We start from the raw sequence: 16,044 nt of genomic DNA on the forward strand, positions 1-16,044 counted from the left end.
TGCCTGTTAATGCTGAACTGACTTTTGACTGCTTTCTGACTAAAGAAGTCCTCTTTGAGCTCCCTCAAGCACTCTTGCTGAGGTAGCTACTTGTATACCGCTGCACTGCTGAACACTTCAGGGCCCACATCGGCGCCCCCTTTCTCTCAATTATCTTCAGGGCTTAGACACTGGCGCCCTCTTTCCTAAGCCTCCTCTACTGTTTAGCTGGCTCCTGGATTCCTTTGACCTTCTGGAGTGGCCCCCTCTCCTAGGCAGATCCCTGGGCAGTTTTGAGTACTCACAACACTGTTTTTCCTGGAAACTTCTGCCCAGCAGCTCCACTCGGTTAGCAATACTCTGGATCCTCTTCCTGCAGCCCAGCTCAACCTCCGGTCCTCTAGGCCGACTGCCCAGGACACCCTTACTTGCTCTGACAGGAGGAGATACAGCCGTCAGCCTCCTCCTGGGAATCTGCTTCCCACCAAAGACGCTCTGTCACATGCTCCCCTCAGACTTATATCCGATCCCAGGGTGCATTGTGGCAAACTACGCCCACTGAGACAGCTATAAGCCCTGGTGCACTATTGGCCAGGTTTCCTCCACTGTCCAATAAGAGCTCCCATTGGATACATTGGGGAGACTCCTCAGACTCAACAGACCACACCTGGAAACATATGACAGCTTAACTGAATGATCAGGCCCCCCTGATAAGCAGACAGGGCCAATATATACTTTTCCTAGCACCTACCTTGGAGGGTGCTACACATATCTAGGAGGTAACTGCATTGTCCTGTTCTGTGTGATCAGCACACTAGCCAACATTACAAGCCTTTCCATGGTCATTTTATTTCCAATTCGCAGACTACATCATCATGTGCCAATGCTAATTGTTATGCTCCACACATCCTTAAATGTCTGATGGCTCTGAGGTGTTTCCATGTAGTTGCTACTTAATATATCCATCATAGTCAGGGCAGTCACCCACAGCAGTTCGCTCTGGTACTTTACTATATTTCTGTCACCACCTCTGATCAACTACTGTGGCAAAAGCCTCATGCCTGACTGCTACAGTGTCCAAATACATTGATATTCATATTTTAAGTACTCTAAAGGTCAATTCTTTCCCTATTTATTCATTATCAGTTTTCCTGCCTAATGATACTACTGCTTCTGTTCCAGCAAAAAAGACAAACTATTTTTTCTTCTTATTCATTGTGAGCTCCCCTGCTCACAAGATACTGGCACTTATTTTGCTGTACGCAAAACCAAAAAAAAAATCACAAAAAGACTGAATAAATATAATTTAGCACTTACACAATATAGGCATAAATTATATAGTAAAAAATATAAAAAATAAATTACCTAAACTTTTAAAAGTCCAAATTGTTTAACTTGTCTAGTGAAGTCAAAATGTAACACCCATGTGCTTCAACACTATATAGCAGTGATCTCCATGTGCAGGCCCATCACTGATAATTAGGAGGCTTACCAGGGAAGAAACCTCACAAACAGAGGTACACTATATTACCAAAAGTATTGGGATATGGCCCCAGGCTAATACATGCTGAGTGCAAAGGTATTGGGGCACCTGCCTTTACAGGAACATGAACTTTAATGGCATCCCAGTCTTAGTTCATAGGGTTCAATACTGTGTTGGCCTACAGGTATTGTGTTGGCCTACAGGTATTGTGTTGGTTTACAGGTATAACAGCTTCAACTCTTCTGGGAAGTATGTCCACAAGGTTTAGGAGTGTGTCTATGGGAATGTTTGACCATTCTTCCATAAGCATATTTGTTAAGTCAGGCACTGATGTTGGAGAGAAGGCCTGGCTCACAATCTGCGCTCTTATTCACCCAAAGGTGTTCTATGGGGTTGGGGTCAGGACTCTGTGCAGGCCAGTCAAGTTCCTCCACCACAAACTCGCTCATCTATGTCTTTATGGACCTTGCTTTGTGCACTGGTCCAAATCATTTGGTGGAGGGGCAATTTTAATGTGGGGGTTGTTTTTTAGGGGTTGGGCTTAGTTCCAGTGAAGGGAACTCTTAAGGTGTCAGTATACCAATACATTTTGAACAATTTCATGCTCCCAACTTTGTGGGAACAGTTTGGGGTTTGTCTCCCCTGTTCCAACATGACTGCTCACCAGTGCATAAAGTAAGGCCCATAAAGACATGGATGAGCAAGTTTTGGGTGGAGGAACTTGACTGCCCTGCACACCTCACCTCAACCCGATAGAACACCGTTGGAATGAATTAGAGCGCAGGCTCTGAGCCAGGCCATCTCTCCAACATCAGTGTCTGACCTCACAAATGTGCTTCAGGAAGAATGGTCACACATTCCCATAGACACTCTCCTAAACCTTGTGGACAACCTTCCCAGAAGAGTTAAAGCTGTTATAACAAAAAAAAAGAAAGCTGTCATAACTGCAAAGGGTGGGCCAACTCAATTTTGAACCCTAGGGACTAATACTGGAAAACCATTAAAACTCATGTGCCTGTAAAGGCAGACACCCCAATACTTTTGGTAATATAGTGTATAATGCACTCAGCATGCATTAGCTTGGGGCCATATCAAAGCACTTCTCCTTTCCCTCTGACAGCTAGGACACAAATAGAGGAACAGCATCTGACAATTTAATCTCCCAAACACCAGCAGATCTTGGCTTTAACACCCCCAATCCTCTCATCCGCATCAGGCATCCCCAATATAAGCAGAACTGGACCCAGGACCAACTCAACTCCTGCTCCAGGCCTCAGACTATTTATGGTCTCTCCAGTCACCTACTGTGCAAACCTCTCCTAGGATTGGCTGGGTCCCCATAAATATTCAGACTGCCCTTGTGCCTTTTCCTCCCACTGTGAATAATATGGTTGACTGGCTACAGAAGAGCCTAGCTAAATTTGTCTAACATCCTATACCCTAATTAGAGAGGTGCTACACCATTTATTGTAATTCCGTGAAAGCGCTGCATTATACAACCCCTGGGAAAAAGTATGGAATCATCACTCTTGGAAAATGTTCATTCAAATGTTTAATTGTTTAGAAAAAAAAAAACTAATCAGACATGCCTCAAAGCAATTTTTTTTTAACGTTCCAACCTTCTGGCTTTAAGAAACACTTAAAAAATAAAAAAGAAAGATAACTGTAGTCAATTGGAACTGTGTTTGCATATTAAGCAGAGAAAAAATATGGAATCACTCAACTCTGAGGAAAATATTATGGGCACACCATGTACTTTTGTGGTTCTTAAACAAACATCTATATCAGATTACATCTGCTAATTGGTCTGCAGCTAAAAAAGAGTACTTGCACACCTTGGTGAGCTGTTGCACCAACCTGATTGACACGAATCATGGCTCCAACACGAGCGGTGTCAGTTGAAATAAAGGAGAGGATTATAAAACTTCTTCAAGAAGGTAAATCATCATGGAATGTTGTAAAATATGTTGGTTGTTTCTGGTCAGCTGTGACTAAAATCTGGACTAAGTACAAATCAAATGGAAAGGTTGTTAAAGGTAGGCAGAACTGGTAGACCAAGAAAGACATCAAAGCGTCAAGATAGAAAACCTGAAGCAATATGCCTTGAAAACAGAAAATGCACAACAAAACAAATGAGGACCAAATGGTCAGAAACTGGAGTCAATGTCTGTGACCAAACTGTAAGACATCGCCTAAAGGAAATGGGATTTACACACAGAAAAGCCAAACGAAAACCATCATTAACACCCAAACAGAAAAAAACAAGGTTACAGTGGGCTAAAGAAAAATGTAATAAACTTTAAGCATTAAACAAAATGGTGCTTAACAAGGCTCCAACCTGCAAAGCTGATCTGACAACTGCAATAAGAGAAAGTTGGAGCCAAATTGATGAAAAATATGGTTTGTCAATAGTTAAATCCATGCCCCAGAGAATTCAAGCTGTTATAAAAACCAGAGGTGGTATAACAAAGTGTTAGTGGTGTACTGTAATGTTTTTTTCATGGTTCCATAATATTTCCTCAGAATTTACTGATTCCAATTTTTTTCCCTCTGCTTGATCTGCAAAGACAGTTGCAATTGACTACAGTTTTCTTTCGTTTTTTTTTTTTTTTTTTCGTTTTTTAGGTGTTTTATAAAAGTTAGTTTTATAAAACCAGAAAATTTATAGTTAGTTTTATAAAACCAGAAGATTAAAATGTTAAATGAAAATAGTTTTGAGGTATGTCTGTGAATTTTTTTCTCCACAATTAAACAATTGAATGAACATTTTCCAATATATTTATTGTCCATAATCAGTGTATTTATATTACAATCTTGAACGCTGGCCATTGTAATTTTGTTTGGTATATTTTATTAACGCAGACTTTCCTTATTGTTTTAATCAGTTTTCTTTTTCTGTTTCAATCTATTTATTCAATTTTCAGAATTACAGTGCAATGTTATAATCTAATGCAAAAGAATGCAAACTAGCTCTGTCAAAATATACACTAAATAAGAAGTTATAAATGGTAGCAAATTTTAAAGGTAAGGAGTCCACGGAAGTCCACCAATGGGTATCAGGAACTGCGACAGGGTGGTCAACTATAGAGAGATTTGTATTGAGAAACGTGTTCGGTTATAGTCCAAAAAGAGGCCAAGCAACCCCTAGGCCTTACATCAGACCAACTTTGTACATTCAGCAGAGAGGTCGAGCAGGACGACACCTTCCTACCCGACCACTATGACAGGCTATAGTCATAATAATGGAATTATGGCAAACATAGTGAGTCATCTAACACTAGACTTATTTATCCCACCCTAAAAATTATTACATACTTAGAAAAATGAAGTATATCAACAACTTGTCCATTAAGGTATATCGTTACATACAAAAACTGAACGGAAACTTTAACATTGAGACAAAGGGTCAAACTAGAGGGCCTATCTTGCAGTTGTGAAGAGATAGAAAAAAGTGAGTTAGAAAAAGGAATGGAAGCGAGTCAGAAAAGAGACTAAATGAGCGAGATCACAACTGTCCAGAAGTCCAACCTGGCACCGCTCCAATGTCATTCCTGAGTGTTTGGCACATGTAGGTAAGAAAGCCAAGGGGTCCACACCTTTTTAGACAGGGGAAGTTTGTCCAATAGGAAGCTACCCGTTTTTCGTGGAGCATGATCCAGGTTAGTTTTCTCTTCATTAAAGCAAAGTCGATCACTGGCCTTTTCCAAGAAGTAGCGATGGCTATTTTGGTCGTCAAAAACATATAATAAATTAGAGCCTGTGTAGACCATGGGATATTCACAGTGACCAAATTATTTAAGGAATGAACCCGTATCCAGAAACGATTGACCTTAGGACAAGTCCACCATATATGAAGAGCAGAGCCAACCTGACCACAGCCCCTAAAGCAGGAGGGAGAAAAATCCGGATACATTTTAGAGAGGCGTTCTGGCACAACAAGGTACCATTGCGCAATCACTTTATATCCTGCTTCAATTCATTATACCCTTATGAATGTGTGCAGTCCAGGATTGCCAGTTCTCCGCCTCAGGGGCAATGGCCAGATCCCTCTCCTAAGCTACTAAGTTATGAAGTTTTGATAAGGGGGGAATTAAGGATTTGTACAACATGGGGATACATCCCCTATGGAAAGTCTCCTGCATGCATCTGTTTTTAAACTGTGTGAGTACTGTAATATCAGAACTGTTTTTTTGTAAAGAACCTAAGAAATGTTGTATTTGTTGTAGGCAAAAATTCTCAAAGGGGGGGCATCTGCAAATCTTGCACAAAATACGAAGAGCACCGTACACCTCTATGGCCAAGATAGTGTCCTATGTGAGTTCCTTGTTCCTGGCTGAAATTGGGGATTGTTAAAAAGGGACGCCACAGGGGTGTGAGGAGAGTGTAGGGGCCAACGTCTGCAAGTTGAGTCCCATAGACTAACAAAAGAGGATAGTGTAGGGCATAAGATATCCTTTCTATGTTTTTAATGGAATCAAAGCACCAAGTCTATTAGCAGAGGGGGACAGGCCTGGGCTTCTATGGACACCCAATCTGGTCTATAATGATTGTAGTGTAATTGACATCGCTGTGTACGTTAGGCTGCAATATAATTTTTTTGGAAATCTGGAACCGATTTTCTGGAAATCTGGAACCGATTTTTCCGGAAATCTGGAACAGTTGGCTGGCTCATGGTTCGAGCCAGCCTACTGCCCTTAGCACCCCAAATAAAATTGAAAATTGAATTTTTTTTTTGGAACTGCCGTAATGCCTCTATTTGTACAGAGATAGGTACGGTCCTAAAGTAATATGGTATTTTAGACAATGCCATCATCTTCATGGATGTGATTTTGCCCATCCAGGACAGGATAGCATCGGACCAAGTCCACACGTCCTCTAATAATTTATGAAACAATGCCGGGTAGTTTTCTTAATAGAACAACGAGATCTGGGGGGTCAATTTATTACTGAGATAAGAAAGTGATGCAGTCTGCCACAGGAAGGGATATTGGGCTTTAAGGCTTCTTTGCACTGCATTCGGTAGGTTAATGCTCATGGCCTCCAATTGGGCACAGTTGACCAATAGGCCTGAAATCTGGCCAAATCGGTTCAGTAGAGAGAATAAATTTGGCAGGGTGGTATGCGGGGAGGTTATAAAAAATAACAAATCGTCTGCAAAAAGCGCACATTTGTGATTGTAGTCTCCACTCATAATCTCCAAGATATCAGAATCGCTATGGCCAATGTCTCCATGGCTATTATAAATAGTAAGGGGGGAGAGCGGACACCCCTGGCAAGTGGCCTCATAGTGATATCTGTGCCATAGGGTTGTTATAAAGGGAATGAATTGAGGCAATACATTTGGGACCAAAATTCCATCTTTCCAGCATCCTAAAAATATAAGGCCACAAGAGAGAGTCCAATGCCTTACTTATTTCAAGGTATAGAAGCATCCCATGTCTAATCCTTCCTCTGTCCCACGATGATTGTAATATTGAGATAAGCTCTATTGCCCGACACACTTGGTCCGCTGCTTGTCTACGAGGCCAGAATCCAACCTGGTCAGAGTGTACATAATGATCAAGGAAAGTCAGCAATCAATTTGCATAATTTTTTTGTAAAGAGCTTCAGGTTGTTATTGGTTAAAAAAATTGGCCTATAGTTAGCCACGTCGCTCAGATCCTTGTGGGGCTTCGGGATAAGCGTGAGATATGCTCTATTAGAGTCAGGGTCTATGGAAACCCCCTTTTGGATGTCCTTTAATTAATGTGTCAAAGGAGTTACCAATAATAAGGCAAATGTTTTCTAATATAGTGTGCTAAAGCCATCAGGACCAGGTGCCTTACCAAACAGGGCCTGTTTAATAGTGGGCAGGACTTCGTCGGCTGTAATATCCCTTTTCATAAGCTCACTATTGGCGCTTTTCCACTGCATGGAACCGTACCGGTGCGGCACGCTTTTGTGCTTTTCCACTGCTGGTACCGCATGGTATAGGGTCGGAACAGTTCGGTACGGTACGATATAGGTTTGCTTTTCCACTGCATGGAACGGTACGGTACGGTACGGTACGGCTCTGAAAAAACAGTACCTACTCGATTGTGGTTCCAACAGGTACCAAACTGGTACCATATCCCACAATCCTTTGCATGCAGTCACTACTAGCCACTGATTGGTCAGAGAATCCCACCCACCCCGTTGTTATCCCACCCACTTAACTTTAGTACTACTTTAGTGGAAAAGCAAACCTATACCGTACCGTACCGAACCGTTCCGACACTATACTATGCAGTACCAGCAGTGGAAAAGCAAACCGGGCCAAGCAGGGCCGAGTAGAGCCGAGCCGGTACAAGCCGGTACTTGCAGTGGAAAAGTGCCATTAGTTCCTCCAGCAAAGCAGGGATGAGGAGGTGAGCCGTGAATTTATCAAAGTCCTGTGGGCTAGACACATTCATATTCGCGTAGGGGACCAGTTTAGGATTTTGGGTTAAGGAGCCGTCCGCTCTCCTAATCTTAGGAACATGAGGAGCGGGGCACTTAGGGGCCAATTTGGTCACCAATAATTTCCCAGGTTTATCTTCTTGGTAATACAATTTAGCTCTAGACTATCTGTTTTCTTTTTAACTACCTATTTCACTGTCTACCAAGTTGCACTGCTGACGCCACCACAGCACCGCTTCAAAAGAATGATTACTATCAGCTCTCTGTATGCCAATGTCTTAAATAAGAGAGAAAACTTAAAATTATTCAAGCCGGTACTTGCAGTGGAAAAGTGCCATTAGTTCCTCCAGCAAAGCAGGGATGAGGAGGTGAGCCGTGAATTTATCAAAGTCCTGTGGGCTAGACACATTCATATTCGCGTAGGGGACCAGTTTAGGATTTTGGGTTAAGGAGCCGTCCGCTCTCCTAATCTTAGGAACATGAGGAGCGGGGCACTTAGGGGCCAATTTGGTCACCAATAATTTCCCAGGCTTATCTTCTTGGTAATACAATTTAGCTCTAGACTATCTGTTTTCTTTTTAACTACCTGTTTCACTGTCTACCAAGTTGCACTGCTGACGCCACCACAGCACCGCTTCAAAAGAATGATTACTATCAGCTCTCTGTATGCCAATGTCTTAAATAAGAGAGAAAACTTAAAATTATTCACTTTAGATTTTTCTTTAAATAAACATCCATATTGATTTGTCTTCTGGTCAAAAATGAGTTAGATGTGTTTGAAAACTCAATAAGGGGCTATCCTTTCCACTACAATTTCTCTAGCATTGTGCTTTTCTTAAAGTTTAATCATCTATAATTATTATCATTGGTATACTTTTTCATGGCATCCACATAGAAACACCAGGAAAACAGTGTGATTAGCATTAAGGTCGATTGGCCGCTTCCTCTGCTAATGATTTTTACCTTTCCTGTGTGTCTACTTGCCAGAGGCTTGAATAGAGACTGTCTCAGAGTTACACAAGGCTAAGAGCATTCCCCTGCCCCATGTGACATTGTTTTTGCCTGGTGATTAGCCATTTACAAATTAAAATATTGCAGTTTGCCAATGCATAGATGTTGTGGCTGCATTATTTTCCTTTTTTAAGCTTTTTTCCCCTCTGTTTTTACCTGGTGATCTGGCCAGTAAAACACTTCCAGTATTAGAGTGCCCCCACTCTGAATGAAGGAGCAACAATGACACCTTTGACAGCAGTAAAAACAGCAAGACATTGTAATCAGGAATAGTTGCAAAAAATCCAAAGTTTATTGAAACAAACAATATACTGTATAATAATGATATTCCCTACTTGCATGACATCCTCAGCTGTAAGAAAAGCCCTCTTTGTAGTTAAAAAGTATGACAACATTGTAAACAGTCTTTGGAAATTCCCATAAAGCCGAAAATGTCTGGAAACACCAAAACATGGTCAAAGTGCAACATAATTGCCTCAGCTGGTTAACTCCTTCCTGTGTCATGACCTAAAGTCTGACCGGGAAGTAAGGCTGAAGTAATTGAGCAGTGTGTTTAAACAGCTATGAAGAGAGTGAGGTAAGCAAGCGTGAGTAGAATTAACCACTTAAGCCCCGGAAGATTTTACCCCCTTCCTGACCAGGGCCTAGTTTGCGATTCGGCACTGCGTGACTTTAATGGACAATTGCGCGGTCGTGTGACGCTGTACCCAAATGAAATTGACGTTCTTTTTTTCCCACAAACAGAGCTTTCTTTTGGTGGTATTTTATCACCTGTGCGATTTTTTGATCATGCGCTATAAACAAAAAAATAGCGACAATTTTGCAAAAATAACAATATTTTTCAAATTTTTTTATATGAAATTCCCCCCCCCAAAAAAGTAAAAATCAAAAATTTTTTAACATTTTAGACCAATTTGTTTTCTGCTACATATGTTTGGTAAAAAAAATTGCAAAAAGCGTATTTTGATTGGTTTGCGCAAAAGTTATTGCGTTTACTAAGGGAAAGATTTTTGTCATTTTTATTGTTTTTTTTGTTTTAACGAGTAATGGCGGCGATCTGCGATTTTTTTGCGGGACTGCGACATTGCGGCAGACAGATCGGACCCTTGACTGACATTTTTTACACTTTTGGGGGTACCAGTGACATTACTACAGTAATCAGTGCTATACATATGCACTGTTACTGTAAAAATGACACTGGCAGGGAAGGGGTTAACTTTATTTGAGAAGAAGGGGTTAAGTGTGTCCCTAGGGGCGTGCTTCTAACTGTGATTGGATGTGGCTAGTGATGTAACAGCAGAGATCTACGGTCCTATATAGCAGGACCGTATGATCTCTGCTGTTACACAGGGGAGAATGACAGGCGGCTGTGGTTACATTAGCCGCCTGCCTTTCTCCCGGTGTAACCGACGATCGCGAGTGAGCGACGGACATCGGGTCCGCCGCTCACTCGCGCGGGGGGGTCCATGAGCGAGCGAGAGCGCGCCTCCGGCGGCGTGCGCTCGCTCCCTAGTGCCTCACAGGCTAGCGACGTAGACCTACTTCACTTTGCCTGTGAGGGGCTGACTGCCGACGTAAATAGTCGAAAGGCAGTCGGCAAGTGGTTAATGGAAAGTTGTTGTTTTTTTTGCAAAATAAGCACATTAATGGCATATTGGTACATAGGGGAGCTGGAATTTAGGAAAAAAAAAACTTAGAACTTAGCCTTTAATTATGACCCCGTGGAGGGGACATTGTATTGATGTTAGATTGACATGATCATTTTCTTATGGTCTTTCTAGCACCTAGACCCCTGAAATGCGTTTGCTATTTCTTGATCTGTACTCCTGAACTTTAATAGAATAAAGTTGTATCTGGACCTCTTAGCAGTGGTGTAGGGCCTACATTTCAACCCCTCTAGCATATGGCTGCTCTGTGTGTTCCAAAAGAATGACTGCTGGGAAAGGAGATTATGCCATTAATTATCATCAGTCTTTCCAGTGGGCCATGCAATATTAGATTGTCCGGACATGTTGCTGCAATTTAGGCATTGTCAGTCTGGGGGTAGGGAGTGTAGGGTTAGATGTACTAGCAGATTTAAATACACTATACAAACTGAAGCCAAAAGTAGTAGTTACAGCAACAGTTAAAAGGATAAAAATGTTATATATATATATAAATACAAGCTGATCATTGTAAGCACTCCTGCCAGTGTAAAATGGTTTGTCTGTTTAGCTGTTAAAAAAAACAAAAGAAAAACAGAGTTACTGGCTAGATCACCAGGTGAAAATAAAATAAAGAAAGCTTAAAAAGAAAACAAATGCAGCCACCATATCTAAGAGTTTGTAATCTGCAATTTAATGAATGTTTGCTTTTGGATGTAATGCTGCTTAAAGGTCTATAAATACCTGTGCTGCCCCAGCTTAACAAATGTAGAAAAAATATATATGTATTAGTCATGACACATATAACTAAATAGCTAATGACAGCAATCCATTAAGAGCAGAAAAAAAGCTAGTAATTGTTATTAATTTATTAGCAATATTAAGGATTATATACATTTTTTAACAACTAGCTTGAAAAGACAGTTCAATAGTTTTTTTGCATTACCTTATTTAACCACCAGATGTCTCTAGGTTGTCACATGATACCAACCAAAATGTTACAATCCAGAAATAAACACAAGCTATTGGGTCTGCTGTCTTGATCCCTACAGATCAGCTGTATAAGATATTTAATATTATATTATTCTATGTTACAACTTTGCTTTCCTTTTTTTTTTTTTTTAAGAGTGTCATTTTAAGGCCAAAAAATGTACATAAAAAAAATTGGCCAATAATATTTTTTCCCAAGGACCCTGCAAAGCATTAAACCCATGATTAGTGAATCACAAGTGCATGGTCAGGCTCCTGCAGACATGTCCTACAGCTTTCTGCCCGTACCTCTATACAGGCTGAAAGCTGCAGGGCTTGTGAATGAACTTTGAGGGTAATCATCAGTGCCCTCATAGTTAACTGAGAACTACAAGCCGTCTGCTGCTGTGTAATTTTCTCATTCACAAAATACTGTGAATGAATGATGCTCTGACTTTGCAAATGTAAAAGCAGGTGTGAGGAGAGGAACCCCAGCTCGCTGTCACAGGGAGAGGGGGTGCTCAAGGGTTTAGGGGGGGGCGGGTTGGGGAATGTTACATGTTACACTGTACATATGGGTTTTAACATGTAATATGCTCCAAATGTGAACTTATGCTTTAACATTTATATCCTCAGGTATTTGTATTTGTATAGCCATGTTTGCACATGAATGCATGACACAAGTCAGCAGGGCTTTATCTCATTCAGTAAGTTCTAGTAAAAGTGCAACTTCCTTTGCAAAGTGAACAGGCCATTTGCCTTTCATAAATCAATCTCAGTGTTTTGCACTAGCCATACCCTGACATAAAAGGGGGCAAAAACTGGTAAGAAGAGGCAATGGGACAATGTTACACATATCTGACCTATGGGCTGGGCGTAGAACGAGGAGATGGTGTCTAAAGAATACAGTAAGTCATTAGTAATTTTCATTAGTCATGGAACCTACATTTGTTCTAAAGTAAAGTGAACATTCGATTCCATATGCATGTATTAATTCATACATATTAGATAAAAGCTAAGGAAAATCTCCTGTGTTGAAAGCCTCAGGTACAAATGTAATTCCCTTGTTCTTGGTCAGCATACAAGCTCTTGCATAGTGACATCACATGCATTGAACCTAACATGATTTCATTTTACTCGCTTGCACTCTGGGAGTCAAAGAGCTTTCAGCTTTCACTTAAAGCTTTTCAAACTGCTTTAATGTTGTGAAAGACTGTCCTGAGGTTGACAATAAATGGACCTCCTACCAACTAAGATCTAAGGGTGCTCAACTGAAATGTTGCCCAGCACGTAGGACAGCCACAGGCTCCACTCCCAATATAAAATGGTCTACTTTTATATGCCGCTTACACATTAAATTCAGAATTAAATGACAGGGCTTTCTAAATTATTTCTGCATCCAATGTTGCTTTTTTTTTTCGATGCAAGGACTTATGAACTCGAATGTCCGAAGAATTATTTGTGTTGCCAGCTTTCTCTTTCACTTTTTAATTTGTCCCAGCAACATTTTTTTTTTTTAGACTCTTCAACTGTCCAAAGACAGGTAGTTTAAAAGCTAATCATTCATTCACAGAAGCAAAGTCAACGGTGGAATCCCCTCTCTGCCCCTATGAGAGTACAGTGATCAGCATCTGCAGCCACTGATTGTCAAAAGTTTTCCAATATGTCCCTTTGACAGAAGTCACTCAAGTGACCAACTTCTGTCACGCAGCAAGGCATTGATCGAAATTCAGTCAGGCCCTGCTGAACCAGACAAATTTCACACTGTCTATGTCAAAGTTTACTTAGGGGGCCATAAATTATCCAGTTTTGCTCAGGTCTGACAGCCAATATGATGCTTGCGACAAAATCAAAAATAAGTTCTAACTGGCAGAATGCTTTGTTGTTACTCAGAGATTGTCCAATGTGTTGGAAAATCCCTATATAATGTTGATGCTTCAACTCTTGTCACCAAGTATAGGGGTGTTAACCGCATGTTTACTACTTCTGTCTAGTAACAAATGAAACTATAGAGGATGGGCAACACCTCCCCACTCATTGTCCACCAGGATATATCTAGCTTTCTATAGTCAGCATTACATATAGCCCATTTTTCTCTTTTTTGTTATCAGTCCAGCACATGATAATGTCAATTCCGATGTGGGTGTCAAAGACAAGCCCCATATTCATAAAGCAATGACCGATTCTTCACACTCCATTGCCATCATGTGTCCTAACAGCGTATTATAAGATCCATCACATTTATAAAGGACATTGGTCACACACATCCACCAATCTGCTCCCATTTATAATGTGGCAATTGATATATATCCTCACACCAATAATTTCCAAACGATCTCCATTTTTGAATAGTGGGTCCTATATTTGTATGAGGACCTGTGACCCTGGATTTCTTTCCACACACACTTGTTCCACATTCAACAAATCTGAGGATATTCCCCTATTTTTGTGAAGACTATTAACACTCTCCATCCACCTTCAATTCACATTATACTGTAAGTAACTTAAATCAAAGGGGAAATAGCCAATTCCTGTAAATTCCTTTTTTTTTAATAAAATGCTCCAAGGACACCTTTACAATGTTCTTTATACACGTTTTTGTTACAGATTATTGAAAAGCATATTCTGAATAAAAAGCTAAAATGTTTACACTTGAATCAAGGTTAATGTAATGATGTTTTGCTTTTCAGCTCAACAGCTTCAGCGGCAGACGCATGAAAGCCAGGCGGAAAGCAGCCTATCAGTTAATACAGTCGATTCCGGAGACAGAAATGCAGCAACATATGACCAAGGTTAGTTACCTCTTAGTAGCATTATTGAGAACAATGGTAAGGGTAAAAATACCAGGGGCATAATTGCACGATATGAGTACTTTGAATTTTTTTTGCTTGAAAGGAAGCTGAAAGGAGTATATAACTGGAGGTTCTTCACAGATACTGTAAGTGTATGTTTCTAATTTTTGGCTACAAGTGGTTATGATGACATGACAGCAATATCTGGAAGCAGAAAGACAGTATGTCTTGGTACAGGCCAAGCATTTTGAACAGCATTATTTTTTCTTTCAAACTGCATACAAAAAATGAAAGTACAGTACATCGCCTTTCTAATAACATTATTGATTTCTGAGTTTTGTGTCCCATCTGTAAATTTCCCGCAGCTTCATAAAGCTTTTGTGGTAAACATTTGGGGAAATTAGATATAAAGTGTAATTTACACTCACCTCCGTGGCTGCATTAAAGAGCTTTGGTGTTTTCAGAATGAAACCTCCGGCAGCACCATAAATCACAGCATACTTCCCTGAACCCTGCCCTGCAGTATACTGAATATAGTAGTTGGCCCCATAGACTTCCCAAGGTGGTCTCCCCATCAATGAAGAGCTGTACTCAGAGTCTGGAAGTGTGATGGGAGAAGGAGAATTGAAAGAAAGCCAAATTTTCAGGAGCCTCAGTCTAACAATTGTGTGAGTGTAAAGTGTTAAATATATGTGCAGCGCAGTCATATAGAACTCAACCGCAGTGTGAACATAAAGTGACAGTTCATATATTTTCTTTTATTTTTTCTTCCAATGTGTTCGGTGCCCACCACCTTCTTATAAAGTTCCTGCTCACCTCCAGTATCTAACCCCACTACAGAGTCATCAAAGCCTTAAGGAATTCCTCACTAGATGGTACTGGAACACTCCTTCCATTATCACCCCAGAATCACTCTACTTCACTTCTTGGTTCCCGAGACATGTCATAGAATACAAATAGAGAAACCATAGTGCTCTCTGCTTCCAAACATTTATTAAAATTGAACAAGGGGTTAAAAACACTTACATGGGTACATAAAAACAAGCAAAAAGAAAAGACCTCATGGGCTCCATCCAGCTATATGCATTACATCTTCCTCATGGGCTTCTTCAGCAGGTCCATGAGGAGGGCACAAGGCGTACAGGTAGACAGAGCCTATGACGTATTTTCTTGCCATTTGTGTCAGCGTGGTGAGCTTATCATATGTTTGTTTTTTATGTACCTAAGGGAGTGTTTTTAATCCTTTGTTCAATTTTAATAAATGTTTGGAAGCAGAAAGCACTATGGTTTCTCTGTTTGTATTCTATGACATGTCTTATTGATGATTGGGAACCAAGAAGTGAAGTAGAGTGATTCAGGGTTGATAGTGGAAGAAGTGTTCCACTACCATCTACTGAGGAATTTACTAAGGCTTTGATGACTCTGTAGTGGGGTCAGATACTGGAGGTGAACAGGCACTTTATAAGAAGGTGGTGAGCACCAAACACATTGGAAGAAGAAATATGAATTGTCACTTTATGTTCACACTGCGGTTGAGTTCTGATACATGGGACTTTGTATTTTGCATTTGTTTGTTTTGATTATTTTCAGTTTTTAGCAATGTTATTTACTATATGAATGCACTGCACATATATGTTGCACTTATGAGGAGAGTTTTGCTGGACACACTCAAGTAGGGGTTAGCAGAAGTCTCAGCCTATATCAGAAGGTAGATTATTTATGGGGTGATAGTTTTCACCTATATCTTTAT

At 40.5% G+C, this 16,044-nt stretch overlaps 1 protein-coding gene across 1 annotated transcript in view; it reads left to right on the top strand.

The window, feature by feature from the left end:
- MMRN1 (multimerin 1) overlaps positions 1-16,044 on the top strand; it is a 217,582-nt gene that overhangs the window by 157,269 nt on the left and 44,269 nt on the right. Inside the window, exon 4 of the mRNA XM_082243351.1 lies at positions 14,193-14,294. Coding sequence (XP_082099477.1) covers positions 14,193-14,294 — 102 coding nt within the window. The remainder of the gene's footprint in view (positions 1-14,192; positions 14,295-16,044) is intronic.

This window comes from Pelophylax lessonae, assembly GCF_965119305.1.
Source record: "Pelophylax lessonae genome assembly, chromosome: 1".
Taxonomy (NCBI): Eukaryota; Metazoa; Chordata; class Amphibia; order Anura; family Ranidae; genus Pelophylax; species Pelophylax lessonae.